The sequence below is a fragment of the Onychomys torridus genome, unplaced genomic scaffold (assembly GCF_903995425.1).
Source record: "Onychomys torridus unplaced genomic scaffold, mOncTor1.1, whole genome shotgun sequence".
Lineage (NCBI taxonomy): Eukaryota > Metazoa > Chordata > Mammalia > Rodentia > Cricetidae > Onychomys > Onychomys torridus.
The window spans coordinates 875,358-899,675 of NW_023412870.1; the positions used below are offsets into that span (position 1 = coordinate 875,358).

Sequence of the window (24,318 nt, forward strand, 5' to 3'; positions counted from 1 at the left end):
AACCAGTGATGGGCCACATATACATTTACCTGTAACTACTGGTTTATGAGTAGATAGTATGAGCTCCATTGACATGAGAAAATTGTGTTCTCACTTAAGTTTCCCAACAAATAGAGTATATGTATATATATATATATATAAAGAGAGTAATTGTTGAAATAAATACTAATGAACAAATAACGTCAGTATCTGTATACTACATTTACCATATCAATTTATTCTTCAGCTGCTACCACAATTTCTATTCTCAAAATGTTCATGAGAAATATAACCACAATGAGCAGATTTTTCTTAACGGGGTTCTCTGACAACCATGAGCTACAGATCTTGCATGCTTTGCTCTTCTTGGTGACATACCTATTGGGATCAGCAGGTAACTTCATCATTATCACCATCACCACACTGGACCGGCAGCTCCAGTCTCCAATGTATTACTTCCTGAAGCACCTTTCCCTTCTGGACCTCTCATCCCTTTCTGTCACAGTTCCCCAGTATATTGACAATTCCCTGGCAGGCAGTGGATACATTTCATATAGCCAGTGCATGCTGCAGGTTTTTTTCTTTACAGCTTTGGCCTGGAGTGAGATGGCCATTCTCACAGTGATGTCATATGATCGTTATGTGGCCATCTGCCTTCCACTGCACTATGAGGTCATCATGAATCCCAGGAAGTGCATGTGGTCTGTGTCAGCAGTGTGGCTAAGTGGAGGCATCTCGGGAACATTGTATATAACAACCATATCCTCTATCAGGTTCTGTGGGGCCAAAATAATCCACCAATTCTTCTGTGATGTCCCCCAGTTGCTCAAGCTCTCCTGTTCTAATGATTACCTTGTAGTAATAGGAGTGGCTGGTTTCCTGTCTGCAATGGCCTTTGCCTGCTTCATTGGGATTGTCCTCTCCTATGCCCACATAATCTCCACAGTTCTCAGGATGCCCTCTGCTGAAGGCCAGTCTAAGGTCTTCTCTACCTGCCTGCCCCACCTTTTTGTTGTCTCATTCTTTCTTTCCACAGGCTTCTGTGCATATCTAAACCCAACCTCAGAGTCTCCAACTGCTTTAGATTTCTTGTTCTCTATATTTTACACAGTAGTGTCTCCAACACTCAACCCTGTTATCTACAGTCTGAGAAATGAGACCATAAAGAGTAGTATAAGGAAGTTACTGTTGAGTACAAAATTCACTGGTTAGAATCATTTTTGTCCTGTTGTTACTAACTGTTCAATGTTTTTAGGCATTGGTGTTCCTTCAACCTGTAATATTAATGAAGAGTAAATTTTCTGTAGATAAACTACATTATATAACCATCATCCTTATGCAAGTCCATTGTCTGAATTCTTTGCTTTTTACTATTAAAACATTTGTTCCTTCAAATTAAGAAAAATTAAAAGCCTTGGAATATAGATTAACTATTTCTTACCTCCTAATGCATCCACACACAGACACACTGAAAATATCAGTACATGTCTTAACACTTTTTCAGAGTCAATATAATAATAATAAAAACAAAAATGATACTATTAACCCCAGTTCCACCCACCAAGTCATAATTTTCAAATCAACCATTTACTTTAAAATTTTTATTTTAAATTCTATAGATGTAATTCTAAACAGTCTTATTAAATAAGAAACACAGAGCCAAATAAAGAGTTAAAAGATCAAAAGGTCAGAGCACTAGCGAATAGCTTTTAGCTTACCAGTTGCTGCCATCCTTCCCCTGAGAAAAGAGACCTACTTTCTGTGTGTCTATATTTTTTATTGACTTTCTGTTCTGCCTTCTCATGGGTTCTAAACCCAACCACATGACTTCTTCGTCACTGCCTGTCTATACAGACTTCCAGGTCACTGTGGTTGGTACTTGGATTAAAGGTGTGTGTCTCCAAGCTAGCTATGTCCTTGAACACACAGACTCTGCCTGCCATGTGATTGGATTAGGGGCATGTGCTACCACTGCCAGACTTCTGCTAAACTTGCTTGCTATTAGCTCTGACCCCCAGGCAAATTTATTTATTAACATACAAATACAATCACATTTCAGCACAAATAAAATATCACCATAAAATTCATTTTTGTCTATCAATAGACATATTGATATAAATTTATACCATATCACTAGGTACAATTGCATATTCTTACAGATACAATTTTCCTGAAGTACAGTTTTCATCTTATATCAAAATTTATCTGTATATAGTCATTCATTTTGCCTATATTAAATATCTTCAATAATTAATTATTATTGTAAGTAATAATAAAAATTGAAGTTTTGTCTTTACATTTCTAAAGAATAGGTTTATTGAATCCAAGTGTACAAAATATTCAACTCTCTCAAATGGTGTGACCATATTACTTAGAAAAATAAATCATTTACGTGTCAATTAGCAGTGTAGGGCCAAAGCACTTCTCTTCTGAAACTCAACTGATTTTACTAGTTCATAAAGAACTATGCATAGGGAAACTTAGAGCTGGATTAAGCCCCGTTAGATGCCTGAAACATAATGATAAACAGCACTAGAATCTACAATAACAGCAACAATCCACCTTTACTAAATTTTTTCAAATGTATGATAATTCAACAGATCAAAGACATTGATAATATTTGTTAGTTCTCATACTACTTTAATTTTATACATTTTCTCTTACTTTTGTAAGAAGCTTCATAAGAATGATAATCTTTTGCCTTATAGTGGTAAAACAATTCTTCAGTCTCTGTTTCAATTATCCCAGCCATTTTTCTATTCAAACTTGTATATAGTATATTAAGTTTTAGATTTTGACACCACTAGTAACAAAACTTAGTCTAGGTTTTCAAGATATCAAAAGCATCTGATCATCGGACCTTTTACCTCTTCAGAAACTGGACTGTTCAATCCATCTGCAGAAACATGTAAATTGCATTTGATTCTTTTTTGAGTTATACACTTTCTAAAATACTTCTTATGCTAGCCTGTTATTTTCTTAGTTGATTGAATTACAACATAAGCAAACCAATTCCAATTTTAGCCTTATACTTAAATTTATTTACATTAGCATCCAAATGTAAGTTTTGGAAAACAAAATATTGGATTATCATTACCAAATGACTTTGGTAAGAGCTGCTCTTTGGTTGTCTTCTATACTAGATATGTTGACTGTCTTCATTTTAATTAATAAAATGATTTTCTTTGTAATCATTGATCTTTCAAATGTATAAAATAACTTTGAAAATGTTGTGCTCTGTGACAGTTTGCTTTTACTCATAAGTACAAAAAGCTTTGTTATAGACTCCAAATTTTTTTAAAAATGTAATTCTTTTTTAAAATGATACTTTTCTTTTCTCAGTATCTGTTATGTAATTGCATTTGTGTGGTTCATTTAAATATAACTTACTTTCTATTCACACTAAACTTGTGATAAACAACCAGAGACCTTTGCATTCCATAAATGTGAGAATTCTGACGTCACTATACCTTCCTTCCAAGTGACAAAACAATCCCTCTCTGGTTACCCTATATCTAGAATGTAAGTACAAGACCTGGGTTCCAACATTAGATGCTCTAGCTGGAGACACCAGCTTAGAGAAAAACATTGTAGGAAAGAAGACTATAAACAGCAGTCTTTTCCACCAAAGCTGGTGACTCAGGTGCTCAGCTTTGGAAAGCAGTTTTCTGGAGTCCAGAATCTCGTCCCTGAATCAGTAGTGGTATCACAACCAATATCTGAGCCAGTTATGTCAACATCCAGGTTTATGCTGGGCCATCCATGGCCCTGAGTTTATATCTTCCAAGCTTGGTTACCTGCTTTACAAAAAGACCTGTGAGGTACCCAGTATTCTTTAAAAATCCTGTCTAATTAAATAAGAAAAATAAAAAGAAGAAATATATCCAAATTTGATACAAATAGAAAAGGAAAATGACTAATGTACAATTAGTTTTATAATCTGATGATAATAATCCTAGGGTTTGGTGATGCATTAATGGCCAAGGGGAGCTGGAAGAAGCTTAAGTTACACTGAGATGTTTTAAATTCATTTATCCACATGTTATATTACAACTTGCTCAGACTCATTTGTTAGACTTAGAAATTTGACCATGCACACACATTTTATTCACCTTGATTACTTCTATGTCCTGCCACACTTCTCCATTAAAATGCATCATTTACACAAACTTAAAGTGATGCTGTTGTGAATACCCACTTGTTCTGTAAGAGTTTAATGAAAGCATTTTTTTCATCTAGGTTGAATTACTCACAGAAACAGATGCTAGTCTGAGTATAGACAAGTGAGTTAGAAGGTGTCCTCCTCTCACCTGGTTTAATTTTCCTCAGTTCTATTTTTTTAATAATTTCTTTTTTTGAGATTATAATAAAATTACATTCTTTTCTGTTTCCTTTCCTCCCTCCAAACCAGCCCATACAACCCATTTTGGACCCAAAATTATTAAACAGAATTGAAGGAATAAATAATTCATAAGTTTTTGTGTGTTTCATTTGTTGCTTTTGAGGATACAATATTCTTTTCTTAAATTTTTTTCCTGTTTGAAGAAGCTTTATCAAAAAGTGGGGATTTGCCTGCAGAGATCATGAACATGCACATGGACAAACACTTGGGTATGACACTCTCATGACAGGCTGAGTTCAAGGAAGTTAATATATACTGTACCTTTTCTGAAACATTGAGTATTGATTTGGTCCTCATTTTTGTGTGGTCACATAAATCTTAGGCTGCACACCTTTATTAGAGATGAAATCTTACACAATCTCACTCCATCCTTCTCAGAATGTTAATCATTAAACCAAATATCAGTAATACTAAAGTACTTTGTCAAAGGCTTTCTATTGCTGTGAAGAGACACCATGAACATGGCAACTCTTATAAGGAAAATCTTTTTTTTTTTCTTTTTGGTTTTTTTGAGACAGGATTTCTCTGTGTATTTTTGGTGTCTGTCCTGGATCTCTCTCTGTAGACCAGGCTGGCCTTGAACTCACAGAGATCCACTTGGCTCTGCCTCCTGAGTGCTGGGATTAAAGGTGTGTGCCACTACTGCTCAGAGGAAAACATTTACTTGAGGTGGCATGCTTACAGTTTTAGAGGTTTGATTCATTATCATTATGGTGGGAAGCATGGCAACATGGAGGCAGACAGCATTGGCTACATATTGATATGAAGGCAACAGGAAATGTTATCAGATACTGGGCAGTATCTTGAGCATAGGAAACCTCAAAGCCTTCCCCACAGTGACACACTTCCTCCAACAAGGCCATACCTACTCCAACAAAGCCATACCTCTTAATAGTGCCACTTCCTATAAGCTTATGGGGGCCAATTACATTTAAGCTATCACATTCCACTCTCTGGCCCCCATAAGTTTAACAATATCATAATGCAAAATGCATTTAGTCCAACTGCAAAAGTCCCCATAGTCTATCATAGTCTCAACAACATTTAAAAGTCCAAAGTTCATAGTCTCCCAAGACTCATGCAATCTTTTAACCTTGTAATCCCCTATAAAATCAAAATGATAAAAAACAAACCACATACTTCCAACATATAATGGCACAGGATATACATTACCATTCCAAAATGCAGGGAAGGGAGCATAGCAAGGAAATACTGGAGAAAAGCAAGACAGAAAACCAGCTGGGCAAACTCCAAACTCTGCATGTTTGATGAAAAAATGCTCTTGGGATCTCCAATTCTGTCAGCTCTGTTTATTGAAACATACTTCTTTCTCTTGGACTGGTTCCACTCCCTGTTAGCAGCTTTCCTCAGTGGGTATCCCACAGCTCTAGCATCTCCAACATCTTGGGTTCTCCAAGGCAACACAGGCTTCAACTTCACAGCTTCAAGAAATGGCCTCTCTAGGCCTCCTTTCAGGGACATCCTTGGCACATGCCTGGCCTCAGAGGCTTTCCTTAGTCCTGGAGGAAAGTTCCAAGATGCCTTTCTTCTGCCCTTGACACCAGAACCATGCAGTTGAAGCTGCCAAGCTCTGCTGCTTACTGGTGCTGAAATATTGCCCCCTCATTTAATTATATCATCTTTCTGTCTTCCTTCACTGACTAAGCTTGGCTGCCCTTGAGCTTGCTTTGTATACTTGACTGGCCTTAAACTCAAAGATCCACCAGCCTCTGCCTTCTGAGTGCTGGAATTAAATGCATGTATCACCACATCCAGCTCTAAGCTTCTCTTTAATTCTTTTTCACAAGTTGGAATTTAGCTGGGCGGGATCTTGCCCTGAGGGCACCACTCCCTTTATTCCATTTTTTAATCCAGTTATCTCCCAGAACACAGGACTTAGCTCCATTCTATTTAACTCCATTCCTTTTCTTCTCAAATTTTACATTTTATAATTTACCATGCTCAGCTTGCTCCTTTCATTATAAATATTCATAAGAGTTATCACTAATAACTAAATGATAGATTCTATACTAGACTGTTTTGAGATTTCCTCTGCAATAGAATTAATCTGAAACTCTTCACTTTAGCCTCAGATAGATTCTTCTAAAAGGGCCACTTTCTTCACCAAAATATCACAAAAATAATCTCTAGGCAGCATGCTAAAATTCTCCTCTGAAACCTCTTGAATTTTGCCCCTGAATCTAAGGAAAGCCACTGAGGTCAGGCATGTGTTAGGGGTTTCCTTGAATGGAGTCCTAGAAAGGCCATTGTGTGAAGCCTGGATTGCCTTTGAGACCCCAAGATGTTGGAGATGCCAGAGCTGTGGGATATCTGCCAAGGAGAGCTGCTAACAGGGAGTGGAAACAGCCCAAGATACAGAAGTGTGTTGCAGTTAACAAAGCCGAAGGGAGTTAGAGATCTGAAGGGTGTTTTGACATTCACTGCTGATGGGATAACAAACTTGTACATCCACTATGGAAATCAGTGTGGTGTTTCCTCAGAAAGTTAGACATACCTCGAGGTCCAGCTATACAACTCTAAGGCGTATACCCACAGGACTGTAAATTGTACTTCAGAGACACTTGCTCACCCATGTTCATTGTTGCTCTACTCATAGCAGCCAAAAATTGGAAACCACCTATATGTCTGTCAATGGATAAATGAATAAAAAGATGTGATACATTTATACAATGAAATATTTATCAGGTTTTTTTAATGAAATCATGGGTGAATGAATGGAGCTAGAAAATAAAATCATCCTGCGTAACATAACCCAGATCCAAAAAACAAATTTTGTATGGTATGTATTTACTTGTAGGTGGATGTTACCTGTTAAATCATTGATAAGCAAACTACAATCTATCTAGCCACAAAGCAAGGTACAGAGTAATGTACTGTGGTGGAGGTATGTATCTCCCTAGGAAAGAAAAATAGGATAGATAATTATGGGTAGTTATAGAGGGGACTAGAATATGAGGGTCAAATGGAGAAAAAAGGGAAGAGGAGAGTGAGGAAGGATCTTCAGGGAGAGACAGCTAAAACTATGGGCCATTTGAGGTGTTGAATGGAAACCTAATGCAATAGGGGCTTCCTAAATTATAAACATATATGAAGGCAATCTTAATGAAATTGTCAAATAATAGGAGAAACAGCGCCCAGACTGGACACCTCTCATCACAAAATGGAGCTTCCAGTACTAGGAATATGTTGCATTAATGGAGTTTCACCCCTATAGGCTAATGTTCATGGTACTTTAGAAGGCACTTTGAATAGTTTCCAGAGAAAAAAGGCAAACACCAACCCAGATACAAACCTTTGTATGTGGTCACCTACAATGGTGACCTGTGTGCAAGATACACTGATACAATAGTGGCATCAAAGTTGTGATAGTAACCAACCACTGTCTGATTGGAATTCAGGCCCATTCCATGAGATGGAACCCATCCCAGACACTGATTGGGTGGACAAAAACCTGAGACTAGATAGGCCAGGGGTCTAGAGGAAATCTCAATATTACTGTTTTGCTAAAGAAATGTAGCAATAAAATTACTCCTAATGATATTCTGCCATATTCATAGATCAGTGCCTTGCCCAACCATCATCAGAGAAGCTTTCTCCTGCAGTAGATGAGAACAAACACAAAGACCCACAACTGAACAATGTGCAGAGAATGAAAGACTTTGAAACACTCAGTCCTAAATGGGATGTCTCTATCAAATCTCTCCCCTCAGGACTCAGAGGATCCTACAAAAAAGGAGGCAAGAGAATGTAGTAACAGAGGGGATGAGAGAGTGTAAGAGTCAGATGGAATGGAGGCCACTGAGGAAATGAAGCCTTCTAAACACACCAGGGCCCAGATGATCCAACACCCAGAACAGCTTCATGGCAACTGGCTGAGACAATGCACCCTCACAGACTACTACAGCCAAGATTTAACCATAATTCTAAATTTTCTCAGGGTCCCTAAAAGATTATCAGCATCCACCAATCAGCAGGAACTAGTCTAAAAAACTACATCCAAATTCCCAAAATATTGTTTATGAATGTTTGTTTTCATTTAAAGGTGGTTGGTTATAAATGGTTAATGGTTATAGTCAATCCCTTTCTAAAGAAAAAAGGGGGATATGATATAGAAATGATGAAAAAGGTATATTATTGAATCTACTTTAATCCAAAAAACAACTGTAATCTTAAAATACATTGATGTGTATTTTGGTTTATTAATACAAGTTTAGGGTCAAATTTTTATAATATATGTATATTTCTACTCTTGTTTAAGGTATTATGTTTATGCAACTCATTTAAAATTGTAATGTATAATTAAGAAATACAGATTAATAGTCATCTATAATAGTCAAACATATAGTCATGTTAGTCAGGTTTTCTAGATATGCAGAGATAATTCAGATGAATAGGTAATCTTTGAATACTTCAAAGACCTACAGAATATGGCACTTAAAATGTTTTAAGAACTTAGACTTTTTTCAGCTGTGAGACACATCTGCTCCTGGTAGCACCAATTACTTCAAAAGGATGGTAGGCATTGAAGAAGCTCCTTATGAAGTTTGTTTTCAATGTGGCAAGGGTAGCCATTTGGGCAAGAAACTGGTCTGGCCTGGACTGCTTGACAATATGCTGTATAAACTGGCTTTTTGGAGCCCATTCCCTATGGTGGGATACCTTGCTCAATCTTGATGCAGGGTGAGGGGCTTGGTCATGCCTCAGCTTGGCATACCGTATCTTGTGGGACATGCAGAACGCACAAGAAAATGATTGCCGAACTTGCCAAAACAAGGTGGGGGACAGTCCTTCAGGGTTCCTGCTTCATGAAAGAATCTGCCAGACATTCTGCAGGACTTCTGGTTACAGCATGCAGAGTTCCTTCCTGTACTAAGGACACTAGCCTATAGGGCTAAAGGTTCTATGTAAGTGTGTATTTCTGGCTTTGTCAAAAATCATATTCCATAGGTGTGTGGACTTATTTCTGCCAACATGTCTGTCTTATCCCAATACTGTGCTGTTTTTATTACTATAGTTATTTTTTTAATTTATTTAAATTTTATTTAAAATTATTTCTTTATTTTACATACCAACCCCAGTTCACCCTCCCTCCCTTTTTCTCCTTCCCACCTCTATCTACCCCACCCCCATCCACTCCTCAGAGGAGTAAGGCCTCCCATGGGAGTGAATAAAGCATGGTATACCAAGCTGAGGCATGACCAAGCCGCTCACCCTGCACCAAGATTGAGCAAGGTATCCCGCCATAGGGAATGGGCTCCAAAAACCAGTTCATGCACCCTGGATAAGTCCTGGTTCTACTACCAAGGGTCCCACAAACAGATCAAGCCACACAACTGTCACTCACATTCAGAGAGCCTAATTTGGTCCCATGCAGGTTCCCCAGCTGTTAGTCCAGAGTCCTTGAGCTCCCACTAGCTCGGGTCAGCTGTCTCTGTGGGTTTTCCCATCATGATCTTGACACCCCTCCCCCTTACTCATATGATCTTTCCTCCCTCTTCAAGTGAACTCCAGGAGCTCAGCCCAGTGCTTGACTGCGGATCACTGCGTCTGCTTCCATTAGTTACTGAATGTAGGTTCTATGACGACAGTTAGGGTAGTCACTAATCTGATTACATGGGAAGGCCAATTCAGACACCCTCTCCACTATTGCTAGGAGTCTTAGCTGGGGTCACCCTTGTGTATTCCTGGGAATTTCCCTAGCACCAGGTTTCTCCTTAACCCCATAGTGGTTTCCCTCTATCAAGATGTTTCTTTTGCTTTCCTTTCCCCACCCCCCATTCAGCCACCTCTATTTCTCATGTTCCCATCCCCCACCCTCTCTTTTTCACCCCTTCCCAGTTTACCCAGGAGATCTTAACTATTTCTCCTATAGTAATAAATTTGAAGTTGGAGAGAGTGATAACTCCAGCAGTTCTTCTATTGTTCAAGACTGTTTTATCTATTTTTTTTCTGTTTGCCTATGAAGCTGAAAATTGTCCTTTCAATTTCTGTGAAGAATTGTGTTGGAATTTTGATGGGGATTTCATTGAATTTGTAGGTTGCTTGGTGGAATGGCCATTTTTACTATATTGATCTTACTGATCCATGAGCATGGGTGATACTTTAATCTTCTGATATCTTCAACTTCTTTTCTCAATGTCTTAAAGTTTCTGTTATAAAAGTTCTTCTCTTGTTTGGTTTCCTCAAGATAGTTTACATTTTTGAGGCTATTATGAAAGGTACTATTTCTCTGATTTCTGTCTTAGTCCATTTGTCTTTTACATGTAGGTTACTAATTTTTATGTATTAGTTTTGTACCCTGCTACTTAGAATGGTTTAACTAAAGAAGGAAGATGAACTCTGAAGGTAGGTGGCACCATCCTCTGTGCTGGCCCTGAGCTGAGTAAAAATGATGAAAGTGTATATACTTATGATGTTCTACATGATGTTTGAAGTATAGCTGCTTTGTAAAATGACTAAGTCCTTCCAATTAGCATCTAAGCTGCCTCACATAGTTATCATGTAACTTCCACTCCAGCATTTTGAGGAATACAGGATATCACTATACACTACAGTGAGTATGTGGTGCGGTAGACATGAATTTGTGCCCTGTCTACTGAATCTTTGTATGCTTTGACCAGCATCTCTGCAGTACTTCCTCTAACCACTCCAGTCTGTAATAACTAACACTGCATTTTTATCATTTACAAAATTAACTCCCATAAATGAGGGAGATGATAGGGTATTTATCTCTCTGTAGATAGTCTATTTCACATAATGCTTAACACCACAGCCTCTGGATGCATCTCTATTATGACAAATACTTTATACCTGGGTAGTAATCTGTTGTATGTACACAGTATGTTTCACTTACCCATTCATTTGATGAACACAATTTTTTATATCTTGACTGTTATAATCAACACTACATATATTTAAATATATTTATATATGCATATGTAATATGTGTTATATATCTGAATATTTATATACTATATATGTGCATATATAATGTGTGATATAATAATTTTACTTCCTTTTGTATAATATACCTCTTTTGGATTTCTATAGCTAGTAGTGGGATGGTTTGATAAAATGAAAATTCTAGTTTTAATTCCTAAGTAACCCCCATGCTGTTTTTCAGAATTGTTATAATGATTTACATTCCCACAAATTATCAGCATAATCCAAGTAATGGATGTATCTATCACCTCCCAAAGTTTTCTGCTGTTGTGTTCGTGCGTGTGTCAAGATTTATTGTGAGCTATACCCTCTAAATAAACTATGACATCCACAGTACTGTTTAGTTAACTACCAGCACTATGTGGTGCAGAAACATCTAGAGCTTGCTCTTCAAAACAGAAACATTGTATACACTTTAAAACATCTCTTCACTTCATTCCTTGTCTAAGACAATCACTGTTTCATTCTCTGACATTACATGACATATTGCTAATTTCAATGTACACTGAATATTACTATTAGAGATGCCTTCTTTCTATGGAATTGCATGGCATTTGTTCCTTTGAGATTAGTTTTTTTTTTTTTAGCATGTTTTGGGAAATAACATAAGTCTCATTTTTAATGACTAATAACATTTCCAAGCTAAAAATTGAAATACTTTATTATATTTGCTGTTTGAAAATGGATATTATACAGATATAAAAAATAATGGTCACTGCACTCACAACCCATGTTTTATCCAGATGTCTCTTCTTATTTGATATGATGATGGATGCATTTGAATAAGGATCTAACAAGACAGTAGTAAAACTGTTCTGAGATCTGAGTGAGCTACCCACTGTACCAATTAATTTTAAAACAATATTTAATGCTTAGTCACATTAACTTAATACATTGCTATAAAAATTACTCAAATGCACTAATACAAACTAGTAAGACATTTTCTTCACTGCTTTGACTTTTATTCATATTAAGTATATTCACCTCTTTATTTACCAGAAAACTGTTTTAATGGCATGGGGGATAATACAACTGGAAAGTCAGAGAAAATTAAAATTTTGATTTATAAGTTTGAAACTAAACCAGATCAGTTTTAATTTTTTTTTAATAAATTAGGTAATTTTAATACTCATAAAACAAGTTTTCAATGTTGAAAAATTAAAGATTGGATTGTATAGCAAATTAGTAACATTAAAATGTTCAGATACAATATAACTCTGCCCTGTGAAATCCTTATTTGTATTCATAATTTAGGATAACTTAATACACTTTTTCATATAGCTTAGAGAGTAAAGTATAAATACACAAAGGATTATGCACTGAAATTATTATCTTGCTCTCATCTTTTACTGCCTCCATCCATTTTCTTCAAAAGAACACTGTCACTAGTTTCTGGGTGCAGCAAAAGCCAGGGAAAAAGTCACAGGGATGAACTTGGCTGTTCCAAATGCAAGTACAGAAGAATTTCCGTAGTGGAGCAACTGAACTATGCAATGAAATGTTTCTAAGGAGGAGGAAACCATCATACCTCTCTCTCTTTTTTTTTTCCAAATAAAGTTTTATATTCTTCAGCAGAATATCACTTTTGCAGGTTACTAAGTGTAGTGATTCATGTTTTGTGGGCTGAATTAATCTAATAAAATATACCAAATTCTATCACGACAGTTAGGGTGTTCGGCCAATCCAAACACCAGAGTAGGTCAGTTTGGGCTTTCTCTCGTCCTTTGCCAGTAGATAGAACTCTTATCCAATGACTGATGGAAGCAGATGCAGAGATCCACGGCCACACCCCAGGTGGAGCTCCAGGAGTCCAATCGGCGAGAGAGAGGGGGGATTGTATAAGGGAGAGATGTTGAGACCATGATTGGAAAAAGCACAAGGACAAATAGCCAAACTAGTGGAAACACATGAACTATGAACCAATAGCTGAGGAGCCCCCATGGAACTAGATCAGGCCCTCTGGATAAGTGAGAAAGTTGATTAACGTGAACTGCTTGGGAGGCTCCCAGACAGTGGTTCCTGGATCTGTCCTTAGTGCATGAGCTGGCTTTTTGGAGCTTGGGGCCTATGCTGGGACACTTTGCTCAGCCTGGGTGAAGGGAGGACTGGACCTGCCTCAACTGAACCTACCAAGCTGAGCTGAAGCCCCAGGGAAGTCCTTGTCTTAGAGGAGGTGGGAATGGGGTGTGGATGGGGGGGAGAGCAGGGAAAGGGCAGGAGGAAGGAGGACAGGGGAATCCGTGGCTAATATGTAAAATTAAATTATTATAAAATTTAAAAAATATATACCAAATTCATAAATTTATTATGGATGTCTATGAGTGTGTTTATAAATATATACAATGCTATAGATGCATCTAAAAGCACAAATAAGTTTACAATATGCATCTGTATTTTCATGGCACTATAAAAATAATTTATGGATAATTGAGTAACAAATATTAGAAATAACGCTGTGTTTTCACAGACAATAAACCCATAACATAAAAATAAACTGTGGGAAAGCATGTCACATTGTAGAATTAAGACATAATTTTAAACATTTCAATATGAATATGAAGTGAAATTCTTCAGTGTTATGTTTCTTAAGTTATTATTTGTGCTTGAATTAGAACTTAAAACATGATCATTAATACTTATTATAAACTTGATAGGCTTACCTAAGGAGGCGAGTCTCTGGGAACACCTGTGAGAGGTCTACCCTAAAACTGGGTAACACCATTTCCTGGGCTTGGGTCCTGGACCACAAAAAAAAATGAGATATGAACACAAGGTTTCATCACTCCCTGCTTCTAACTGTAGATACAGTGTTCCCAGCTGCTCCAAACTTCCACCGCCATCACTTCCTGAGCAAGATACTCTATAGCCTGGAACTGTGGCCAAAATAATCCTTTCTGTGATGATTAAGTCATTAACTTTATCTGGAATTAAGCTACTCTGTTTTTTAGTTCATCTATCCTGCTTCTGCTATTGGCATCTTTTGCTGACATCAAAGCCCAGCCTCCGTGGCCTTCCAACATGACCTGAAGACATTTGATTCTCCAAGAATCCCCAGGCCTTCAGTGCCAGACTGAGACTGCGGAGGCATCCAGTCTCACAGCCTCCAGGACTGGGCAGGTACCAATCTCAGCCTTTCTAATGTGAAGGCAGCCATTGTTGGACTACTCAGACCATAAAAGCCAATCTAATAATCCTTTTCAGTTTATATTCTTCTAAAAACCCTGACTAACATACCTTCTTTCCTTAAGTTGCTCTTTTCAGGGTACCTTATTATAGTAACAGGAAATAACTATTATAGTGATTCTCTAGTATACCTAAATAATAAACTAAGTAAGATGAGTGAATAGTAACAAACAAAATAAGATGAATGAATGAGTGAGAAAGTGCATGTACACATATGCATAGACACATATGTGTATACATATAATTTATTCACTTGTTATAGTGATATATACATATATTTACACACACATCTATATACATCTATGTATTTGCTATCAATGAGGTTCCAGTTTTTATACATTCTGGGGTAAATGGCCTTAATGAAAGAGTGGGCAGCTTTGACGCTTCTTTCATTTTCTTCCTTTTTCAGTAGAAATGACTCTTGTGTGCAGTTGATTGGAGGTTTGTGCACAATCACCTATTTCCTTTTCTCTGAGGAGCACTTAAACTTTCCAAGAGTTTATCTCACTATTGTTATTAAGTGGCTTGCCCCTAAAGGCCTCTTCTGAGAATAATTGCTAAAAATCATAAAGCAAAGTTGAGACAGAGGCTATTTAACAAGGAAGCCGCCCCTGGGGATGACCTAGGAAATGATTAATGTGTGACCTGTTGAATCGCCTTCCTCTTCAGAGAAGAGTTTTGAACCTTAGCAATTATGCACTAGCTGACCTTATTAAAACATTTATAGCACTTTAATAACATGATCATTTGAGCGCTCCCTAATGAGTCCCCAAGGGACCCACTAGGAAAGCAAACTTTCTTGACAAGAACAAATTTCCAGGAGACCATTTCCGTTGCAGGAAAAGTGAAAACCAAAGGCTTTAATCAGCTTTAGTGTGCTCTGTATACAGTGAGTGCATTATTTCCCAGTACAAATGTCTGAGAATGCAGAATCTCAGTACAGATTAGCTGCGTTTTAAAAAGACTGTGCTGTGATCAAAGAATTTGAAATCCAAATAGTTTAATTCTTTGTTTTATGTTTAAATGGGTTAAAATAATATAATAAAATATTTCTAATAGACTTATTCAGTTTTTTGATATTTTATTAAATAATAATCACCAGATGGCGGTGGCATATGCCTTTAATGCCAGCACTTGGGAGGCAGAGGCAGATGGATCTCTGAGTTCGAGGCCAGCCTGATCTACAGAGTGAGTTCCAGGACAGCCAGGGATAACAGAGGAATCCTGTCTCAAAATAACAAAATAACAACAACAATGATAAAACAACAACAAAAAAGTTTCTGTTTATAATTTTCAATATAAAGTAGTATAAATGCTCAGACTACAGATTTTTAATAAGATGTGCACATCAAAAATTGACCAAAGGAAACAATTCTGATTTGGGTAACAATTCTGGAACTCAATTGTTTATCAATAATGAAGACGATTTCAGGACCTCGCTGTGGTATGATGATAAATGGGTTGAAGTATGAATTAACAATATTAAGTAGAGTCACAGCAATAAATCTTCTAGAAGCAGTTGTCATCAGTCACCTAATTTTTCAAAGTATTTTGGGTTTAATTTCCTTTTAAATTGCTTCATTTTACAAAAAGAAAGTCATTATAAAAATTGTTCTGGTATTTAGTCATGTTTTATCCAAGTTAAAACCTATGTCTTCCCACGGTTAACTCTAATCAGGGTAGTGGTTTCAGTGCCTATTTTCACAGATGTTTATAGTGACCAGTAATCTCAATCTCTCCCTTGTCCACAGAGATCAAAACAGGATGGGGACACTACATCTGAGGAAAGTAAACACTGACTGACTTATTTCATTGAAAGTTTTAAAATGTAAAAATATAGGTTCTGATTACTGGTAACATAATCACACTCACTCTGTCTCCTCCAAAGAATGCAGCCATAAAAGCCCAAACAACCTGAAGAACCTACCTAAGCAATTTGGAAAGTGAAGATGAGCAGGAAGATTGAGGAAAACTACAAGAATTTAAAGACCCACCAGAGGTTTCCAACCTCTCTCAGGCTAGGATCTAACAAAATCAGAATCAAAACATCACAGCTAGCTCTATAGCAGAGGGGGAGAAAACTATAGAAAAAGCCCTCTAACTCTGTCTGAGTCAAGGAAACTGAAAAGTAATTCTTATACTCAGAAGCATAAAGATAAAAGCCAAAAGTTGTATCTGCCATGGTTTCCCTAGAGAAAGAGAACCAGAAGATTATTGCATGTGCATATGAGGCAGTGGATATTTTAGTATATTGGCTCACTTGATTGTGGAGATTCTCAAGTTCAAAACCACAGAGCAGATAAGCAGTAGACTCAGAAAGGAGCTGATATCACAAGACATGTCCAAAGGCTTTCAGCTTAAAAACCAAGGAAAAGAAAGTGATGTTTTTAAGTTCCATTTCTTTCATTTATATTTTATTGATGTTGTTTTGTTGTGTTGTGATTCCATGTCCATCCAATCCCATGGTAACAGTAGCATGGATTTCAGTGGGAAGAATACTAAGGACTGTAAGCTATCAATTCACAATACAGAGCTATACTCCCATTACAGTGGAGCTGAACAAATCACAGTCCCGTTCATATTCATCTCTCCTGCTCCTCTCCCTCTTCTGTCTTCCCTAGACACAGAGTGATATTATTTCTGCCCCTCTCTCATCAAGGAAGATCTTTCCATCATCTAGTGTCTTCTTAAATTTATTTTTTTTCAGTGTCTTAAAGATTTCTCTGTAGAGGTTATCTACCTCCTTGGTTAGGTTTATTTGTAGATATTTTATGAGAGGAGTGGGCAGACAAAGGGGAGATAAGATGTCCATCACCTCCAGCACAATAAACAAAATTCCTAACACTAAATAAAAATTCCTAACACAGCTATAGTAATAAAAACAGCTTGGTACTGGCATAAAAAGCAAAATGTGGACCAATGGAATCGAATTGAAGACCCTGACATTAACCCGCAAACCTATGAACATATAATTTTTGACAAAGAAGCCAAAAATGTAAAATGGAAAAAGAAAGCATCTTCAACAAATGGTGCTGGCATAACTGGTTGTCAATGTGTAGAAGGCTGCAAATAGATCCATATCTGTCACCATGCACAAAACTTAAGTCCAAGTGGATCAAGACCTCAACATAATTCCAGCTACTCTGAACCTGATAGAAGAGAAAGTAGGAAGTACTCTTGAACGCATTGGCACTGGAGATCACTTTCTAAACATAACACCAGTAGCACAGACACTGAGAGAAACAATCAATCAATGAGACCTGTTGAAACTGAGAAGCCTTTGTAGAGCAAAGGACATGGTCAACAAGACAAAGTGACAGCCTATAGAATGGGAAAAGGTCTTCACCAACCCCACATCTGATAGAGGGCTGATATCCAGAATATATAAAGAACTCCAGAAATTAGACATCAAAATGCCCAACAGTCCAATTAAGAAATGGGCTATAGAACTAAACAGAGAATTCTCCACAGAGGAAGTTCAAATGGCTGAAAGACATTTAAGGAATTGCTCAACATCCCTAATTATCCGGGAAATGCAAATAAAAATGACTCTGAGATACCACCTTACACCTGTCAGAATGGCTAAGATCAAAAGCACAGAAGACAGCTTAGGCTGGAGAGGATGTGGAGCAAGGGGCACTCTCCTCCACTGCTGGTGGGAATGCAAGCTTGTACAGCCACTTTGGAAACCAGTATGGCACTTCCTTAGAAAATTGGGAATCCATCTCCCCCAAGACCCAGATATAGCACTCTTGGGCATATACCCAAGGAATGCTCAATAATACCACAAGGGCATTTGCTCAGCTATGTTCATATCAGCTTTGTTTGTAATAGCCAGAACCTGGAAACAACCTAGATGCCCTTCAACTGAAGAATGGATAAAGAAAATATGGTACATATACACAATGGAGTACTACTCAGCAGAGAGAAACAATGGCATCATGAGGTTTGCAGGCAAATGGATGGATCTAGAAAAAATCATCCTGAGTGAGGTAACCCAGACTCAGAAGGACAAACATGGTATGTACTCACTCATAGGAGGATACTAGATGTAAAACAAAGATGACTAGTCTGCTACACAACTCCAGGGAGGCTACCTAGAAAACGGGACCCTAGGAAAGACACAGGGATCACCCAATGACAGAGAAATGGATGAGATCTACATGAACAACCTGGATGACAGTGAGAGTAATGAAGGGCAAGATTTGAGGAAAAGAAAGCTTAGGGGAGCAGGAGATCCCAGCTGGATGAAGAACAGAAAGGGAGAATGGGGAATAACAGACCATGATAAATGTAGAACACATGAGAACAGGAATAGGCAGAGTGCTGGAGAGGTCCCCAGAAATCCACAATGATATATCCTCTGTAGACTGCTGGCAATGGTCGAGAGAAAGCCTGATCTGACCTAGTCTGGTGATCAGATGACTAAACATCCTAACAGTTGTTTTGGAACTCTCATCCAATAACTGATGGAAGTGGATGCAGAGATCCTCAGCCAGGCCCCAGGTGGAGCTCCAGGTGTCCAACTGTTGAGAAAGAGAAGGGACTGCAAGAGTGTGAATTGTTGAATCCAAGATTGCAAAAAGCACAGGGACAAATAGCCAATAGAATGGAAGCACATGAATTATGAACCAAAGGCTGTGGAGCCCCCAGCTGGATCAGGCCCTCTGGATAAGTGAGACAATTGAATAGCTTGATCTGTTTGGGAGGCATCCAGGCTGTGGGACCAGGACCTGTCCTTAGTGCATGAGCTGGCTGTTTAGAATCTTGGGCTTACACAGGGACACTTTGCTCAGTCTGGAAGGAGGTGACAGGACCTGCCTGTACTGAATCCAACAGGTTTAAATGAATCCCCCGGGGTGCCTTGATCCTGGAGGACATGGGAATGGAGGGGAGGGGCTGAAGGGAAGGTAGAGGTGGGGGCGGGAGGGGGGAGGACAGGGGAACCCATGGCTGATGTATAAAATTAAAACACATAATAATAACAAAAAAAGGGAAAAAATTCCTAACACTAATAAAAAAAATAAAAGAATGGAAAATAGTGCAACCAACCACAGAAACAACCAACACAATCACAGGACTTAGTGAACAACTCTGATAGCAACTCTAGTTGTAAATTGTCTTAGCTCTCCAATTAAATGATGCAGACTAGTTGTCTACAGTAAGAAATAAGATCCAACTACCTGTTGTCTCTGAGAAATGCCCTTCACTGCCAAAGACACCACAGCCAAGAGTTAAAGAATGAAAGCCAAAATATCAGGCAAATAGCAGCCAACTTGATGTAGCCATCTGATAACTGATAATGTAGAATCCAAACCAAAATTGATTGTAAGAAATAAAAAAAGTCAACTAAACATAAGTAATGAAAATATATCAGAAAATATATCCTATATACATAGGAACTGGATGGTGAAACTCCTGACCTTATCATTCAAACATAGGTGAATGCAGAAGGACATATAGAGCTGGGTGTGATGACACACATCTGAAAACCCAACACTATGTAGGCAAAGGCAAGAAAAATGTTGTAAGTTGGAGCTAGGCTACATAACAAGATCCATCTCAAAGCCCAAAACAAAGTGGATTCACTGCTGGATTCTATGGGATCAACAAAGAAGAGTTAACACCATCACTTCCTCAAATTGTTCCACAAAATAAAAGAATTGCATTGACTCTGTAAATTGCTTTGGAGAGTATAGCCATTTTTACAATATTATTTCTGCCAGTCTCTCAGCATGGAAGATCTTCCCATCATCTAGTGTTTGGGGATTTTTTTTTCAACTTATTTTTATAGTGCATTAAAACTTTCTTGAAAGGAGGGGACCGGACCTGCCTGTACTGAATCCACCAGGTTTAAATGAATCCCCAGGGGAGTCTTGGCTCTGGAGGAGATGGGAATGGAGGGGAGGGGTTGGAGGGAAGGTGGGGGCGGGGACAGGAGGGGGGAGGACAGGGGAACCCATGGCTGATGTGTAAAACACAAATGTAATAAATAAATTTTTTAAAAAAAGGAAAAAAACTTTCCTTGATAGAGGTCATCTACCTCCTTGGTTACGTTTTTTTCCTAGCTATATTATTCTTAAGCTATTATAAATAAGATATCTTTCCCAATATTTTCTCACTAAGTTTGTTATTGGTGTACATACAACTATTGATTCTATGTATTGATTGTGTATAAGGCAACTTTATTGAAAGTGTTTATCATATTTAATTTTTTTCTGGTTGACTCTGGGGTATTTTAAGTCATTTACAAATAAGCAAAGTTAACTTCTTACTTTCTAATTTTTATCTATGTTGTATCCCTCTCTTATTTTAGTGGTCAAAGAGAAACTTTGCTGTATTCAATAAAAGTAGAAGAGTTGTCATTTTTGTCTTGTTACAGATGTTAGAGATGATGTTCTCAACCCTATTTAGTAAAAATGTCTATGCATTTGTCACGCATGAAACCTTTATTATTTTGAGGGATGTTCCATATATCCCTATTTTCTTCAAGGCAACTTATCATGAAGCTGTTGCACACTAGCAGATGCTTTTTTTTACACTCTTGTGATGATTATATGATTTTTGCCACTAAGTTTATTCATATTGTATATTACATGTTTGATTAACACATTGTGAATATTAGTTTTAAAGGCCAAATTGCTACAGCTTGTCTCCCACAGATAAAAACAACTTGGAACACAAGGTATGATTTTAATGTGACCTTGAATTCAGATTGCAAGTATTTTATAGCCTTTTTGAGTCTATGTTCACCAGAAAATTAGTCTGTAACTCTTACTTGCTTAGTAATAAAATATAAAAACAGTAATTTAATGCCTTTGCTTACCAGTTGTTACATTACTAAAAAATTTTACTCCCTCTCAAAATTCCTACTTCATTTTCTACATATTTTAATTTTATCATGGTTTTCTTCATTTCTAGAAAAAAATGTCCTAAGCTTAAGAAATTCTATAATTGACATGACAGTGTTCAATTTGGCCCATGTAGCAGATAAAAACTATAATTACCCAATGATCTGGAAGTGAAATAACATCTCGTCACAGTTACATTTCTCTGTCAAAATCAAAGAACAAGTTGAATGTAATCGAGTGGTATTCATATTTAGATACACATATAAAACCATAGATACTGTGGCAGCGTTCAGAAGACCTGCACAGGTTCAAATCAGACAAAATCCCAGTATAGAGAAGAGAATGTAGACACAAAGTCCCACCATACCAAGGAGCTATTTGCAAAGGGAAAATCCATTTTCCCCAATGGAGTGACATTGGGGGTATCAACTACACTCTAAGTCAGGCCCCATGACCAGGAGTTGTTGGTCAATAAAAAGCCAATTACGTGTGTGTGTCTGTGTGTGTGTGTGTGTGTGTGTGTGTGTGTGTGTGTGTGTGTGTCTGTGTGTCTGTGTGTGTCTGTGTGTGTGTGTCTGTGTGTTTGGCCTTTTTATCTTACTGTTTGTCTATTTTGATGTTTGTTTCTGTGTTTTTTTAAGAGAGAAAGAAAACATAAAATTGGGTAGGTGGGCAGTGGGAAGTATCTGGGAGGAGTTGAGGGAAGTAAAAATCATGATCAAAGTATATTACATGAAAATGTTTCCTTGAAAAAGGAGAAAAGGGTAGAAGCTAAATGTTGAATGTCTTTGCTATTCATTTTAACTAATGTGGTATGGTATACAGTGCATAAATTAACACATTCTTATGTGATTAGACAAAATAGCTGTGATTTCTCTATATTCTAAGCTATCCTTATTTTAAAAAATAAATTTTGAAAGCATTATTTACAAAGAGAAGAATAAAAGTATGACAAACAATTAAGGAATGCCATTCACATTTTTAAAAGATTTTCATTGTGTGTGCTCATGTGTGTGTGCTCGTGTGTGTGTGTGTGTGTGTGTGTGTGTGTGTGTGTGTGTGTGTCCACATATGTGCCATGGTATGTGAATGAAGGCCAGAGAACAATTGTAGATTGCCATTTGGGACCTTTACCTCTTGAATCACTTCATAGGCCCCTCATTCTTTCACACTTAGGAAATATAGTACTGTTGCTAAAATTCCTAGCCACAGGAAGATGTAAATAATATCTACACCTTCTCCTAAGGTCCTAAGGTCAAACAAAGGCACAACTTTGCCAAAGTTCACTCTGGGAATGAGTTTATTGAGCTTACATACAGAGCATAGGTGGAGGGTAACTTAAAGTGTAGATGCTCCTCCTCCAATAGGCTGCATCTGAAAAGCATTACCAAGCAGGGATTAGGACTCCCCCAGAGCTCCATAGATGGAGACTTGACTCCTCCCCTGGCCTATATACTCTAGCCCCTCCCTGAGTCCATATTACATACAATAGTTGGTAGGGAGCACCTGGAAACTCAGTTAGGGTCTTGTGACCTCTCAACCCTCCAGAATAGAGTATAAACAGTAAACAATCTCAGAATGTAGGACCTTTGGTAAGGAATTGCAGTTGAATGTCAAAACGTGGCAGTTACTTGGCTTGGAGGACAGTCATTCATGGCAAGTAGTAAACCATAAAATCTACCTGGTAAATATGGCATAAGAGAGGTACCATCTTTTGATGAGGATTCCAAAATGGAAAAGACAAATAAAAAGGATAGAACTAAAAGAAGTAACTCCATAAGAGATTAACAAAAGCTCAGATGTGTACACTTAGGGTTGAGTGTGCCAACTCTGTGTCCAAATATCACAGTCAGGTTTTAAGTGAAACATAACTAGCAATAGCTGAGTGGTGTAAAAGTTAACTTTCTAATATAAGATTATTGACTACAGGTAAGAGAGGTTACATATCAGAAGAGAAAACTGGTGGCTGCCATTTTCTCCCTATGGTCTTCACAGCCTCTTTGATGTCCTTATTTCTCAGTGTGTAAATTACAGGATTCAGCATGGGGGTGACGACACTATACAGCACTGAGATCAATCTGTCTTTCTCTAGTGAATAAGATGAGATGGGCCGCACGTATGTGAAGATGGCACTGCCGTAATAGAGAAGAACAATAAGCAGATGGGAGGCACAGGTGGAAAAGGCTTTGTGCCTCCCCTCAGAGGAGCGGATCCTCAGGATGGTTGAGATAATGTAAAGGTAGGAAAGGATGATGCACAGGAAAGGAGTCCAACCTATGAAGATCCCAATGGACAACAAAGCCAGTTCATTGATGGAAGTATCCCCACAAGACAAGATCAGCAAAGGGGGTATGTCACAGAAGAAATAATTGATCTGATTGTTACCACAGAAGGGCAGGTGGAAGGTCAGAACTGTGTGCACCACTGAGTTGAGAAACCCACCTGTCCAGCATGAGGCTGCTAACCAGCTACACAAGGCCTTGTTCATGATAAATGAATACCTTAAAGGTTTGCAGATAGCAATGTATCGGTCATATGCCATTGCTGCCAGGAGTAGACACTCTGAGCCTACAAAAAAAATGAATGCAAAGAGTTGGACCACACAGCCTCCATAAGAAATGGTTTTCTTCTCTGACAAAAGGTGCACCATCATCTGGGGGACGTTAGTAGTGGTATAGCAGATGTCAATAAAGGCGAGATTTCCTAGGAAATAATACATGGGTGTGTGTAGGTGGGAATCAGCCATGGTCACCAAGATGATAAAAACATTCCCTCCTAAAGTGCATATGTAAGTCAGAAAGAAGATGGTGAAGAGTAAAAACTGCAGTTCATTCAGGTTGGAGAACCCCAAGATGATGAATTCAGATGGAGCTGTTTGATTCTTTCCTTCCATAATGTCAGCTGCTTTCTCTTTGTGAATTTTACAAAAAGATGCATAGA

The 24,318-nt window shown here is 37.8% G+C and overlaps 2 protein-coding genes across 2 annotated transcripts; one reads left to right on the plus strand and one right to left on the minus strand.

The window, feature by feature from the left end:
- The first annotated feature begins 252 nt into the window (after positions 1–252).
- On the plus strand, positions 253–1,214 carry LOC118576027 (olfactory receptor 14J1-like). Its single transcript, XM_036176429.1, has one exon. It carries the CDS (start codon positions 253–255, stop codon positions 1,189–1,191), a length of 939 nt encoding a protein of 312 aa, XP_036032322.1. The 3' UTR covers positions 1,192–1,214.
- A 22,043-nt stretch (positions 1,215–23,257) lies between these two features.
- LOC118575956 (olfactory receptor 5V1) lies at positions 23,258–24,318 on the minus strand. The gene has a single exon (XM_036176303.1). It carries the CDS (start codon positions 24,269–24,271, stop codon positions 23,318–23,320), a length of 954 nt encoding a protein of 317 aa, XP_036032196.1. The 5' UTR covers positions 24,272–24,318; the 3' UTR covers positions 23,258–23,317.

Coding starts and splice junctions, on each gene's coding strand:
- LOC118576027 (XM_036176429.1), top strand. CDS start 253: ATGTTCATGAGAAATATAACCACAATGAGCAGATTTTTCTTAACGGGG.
- LOC118575956 (XM_036176303.1), bottom strand. CDS start 24,271: ATGGAAGGAAAGAATCAAACAGCTCCATCTGAATTCATCATCTTGGGG.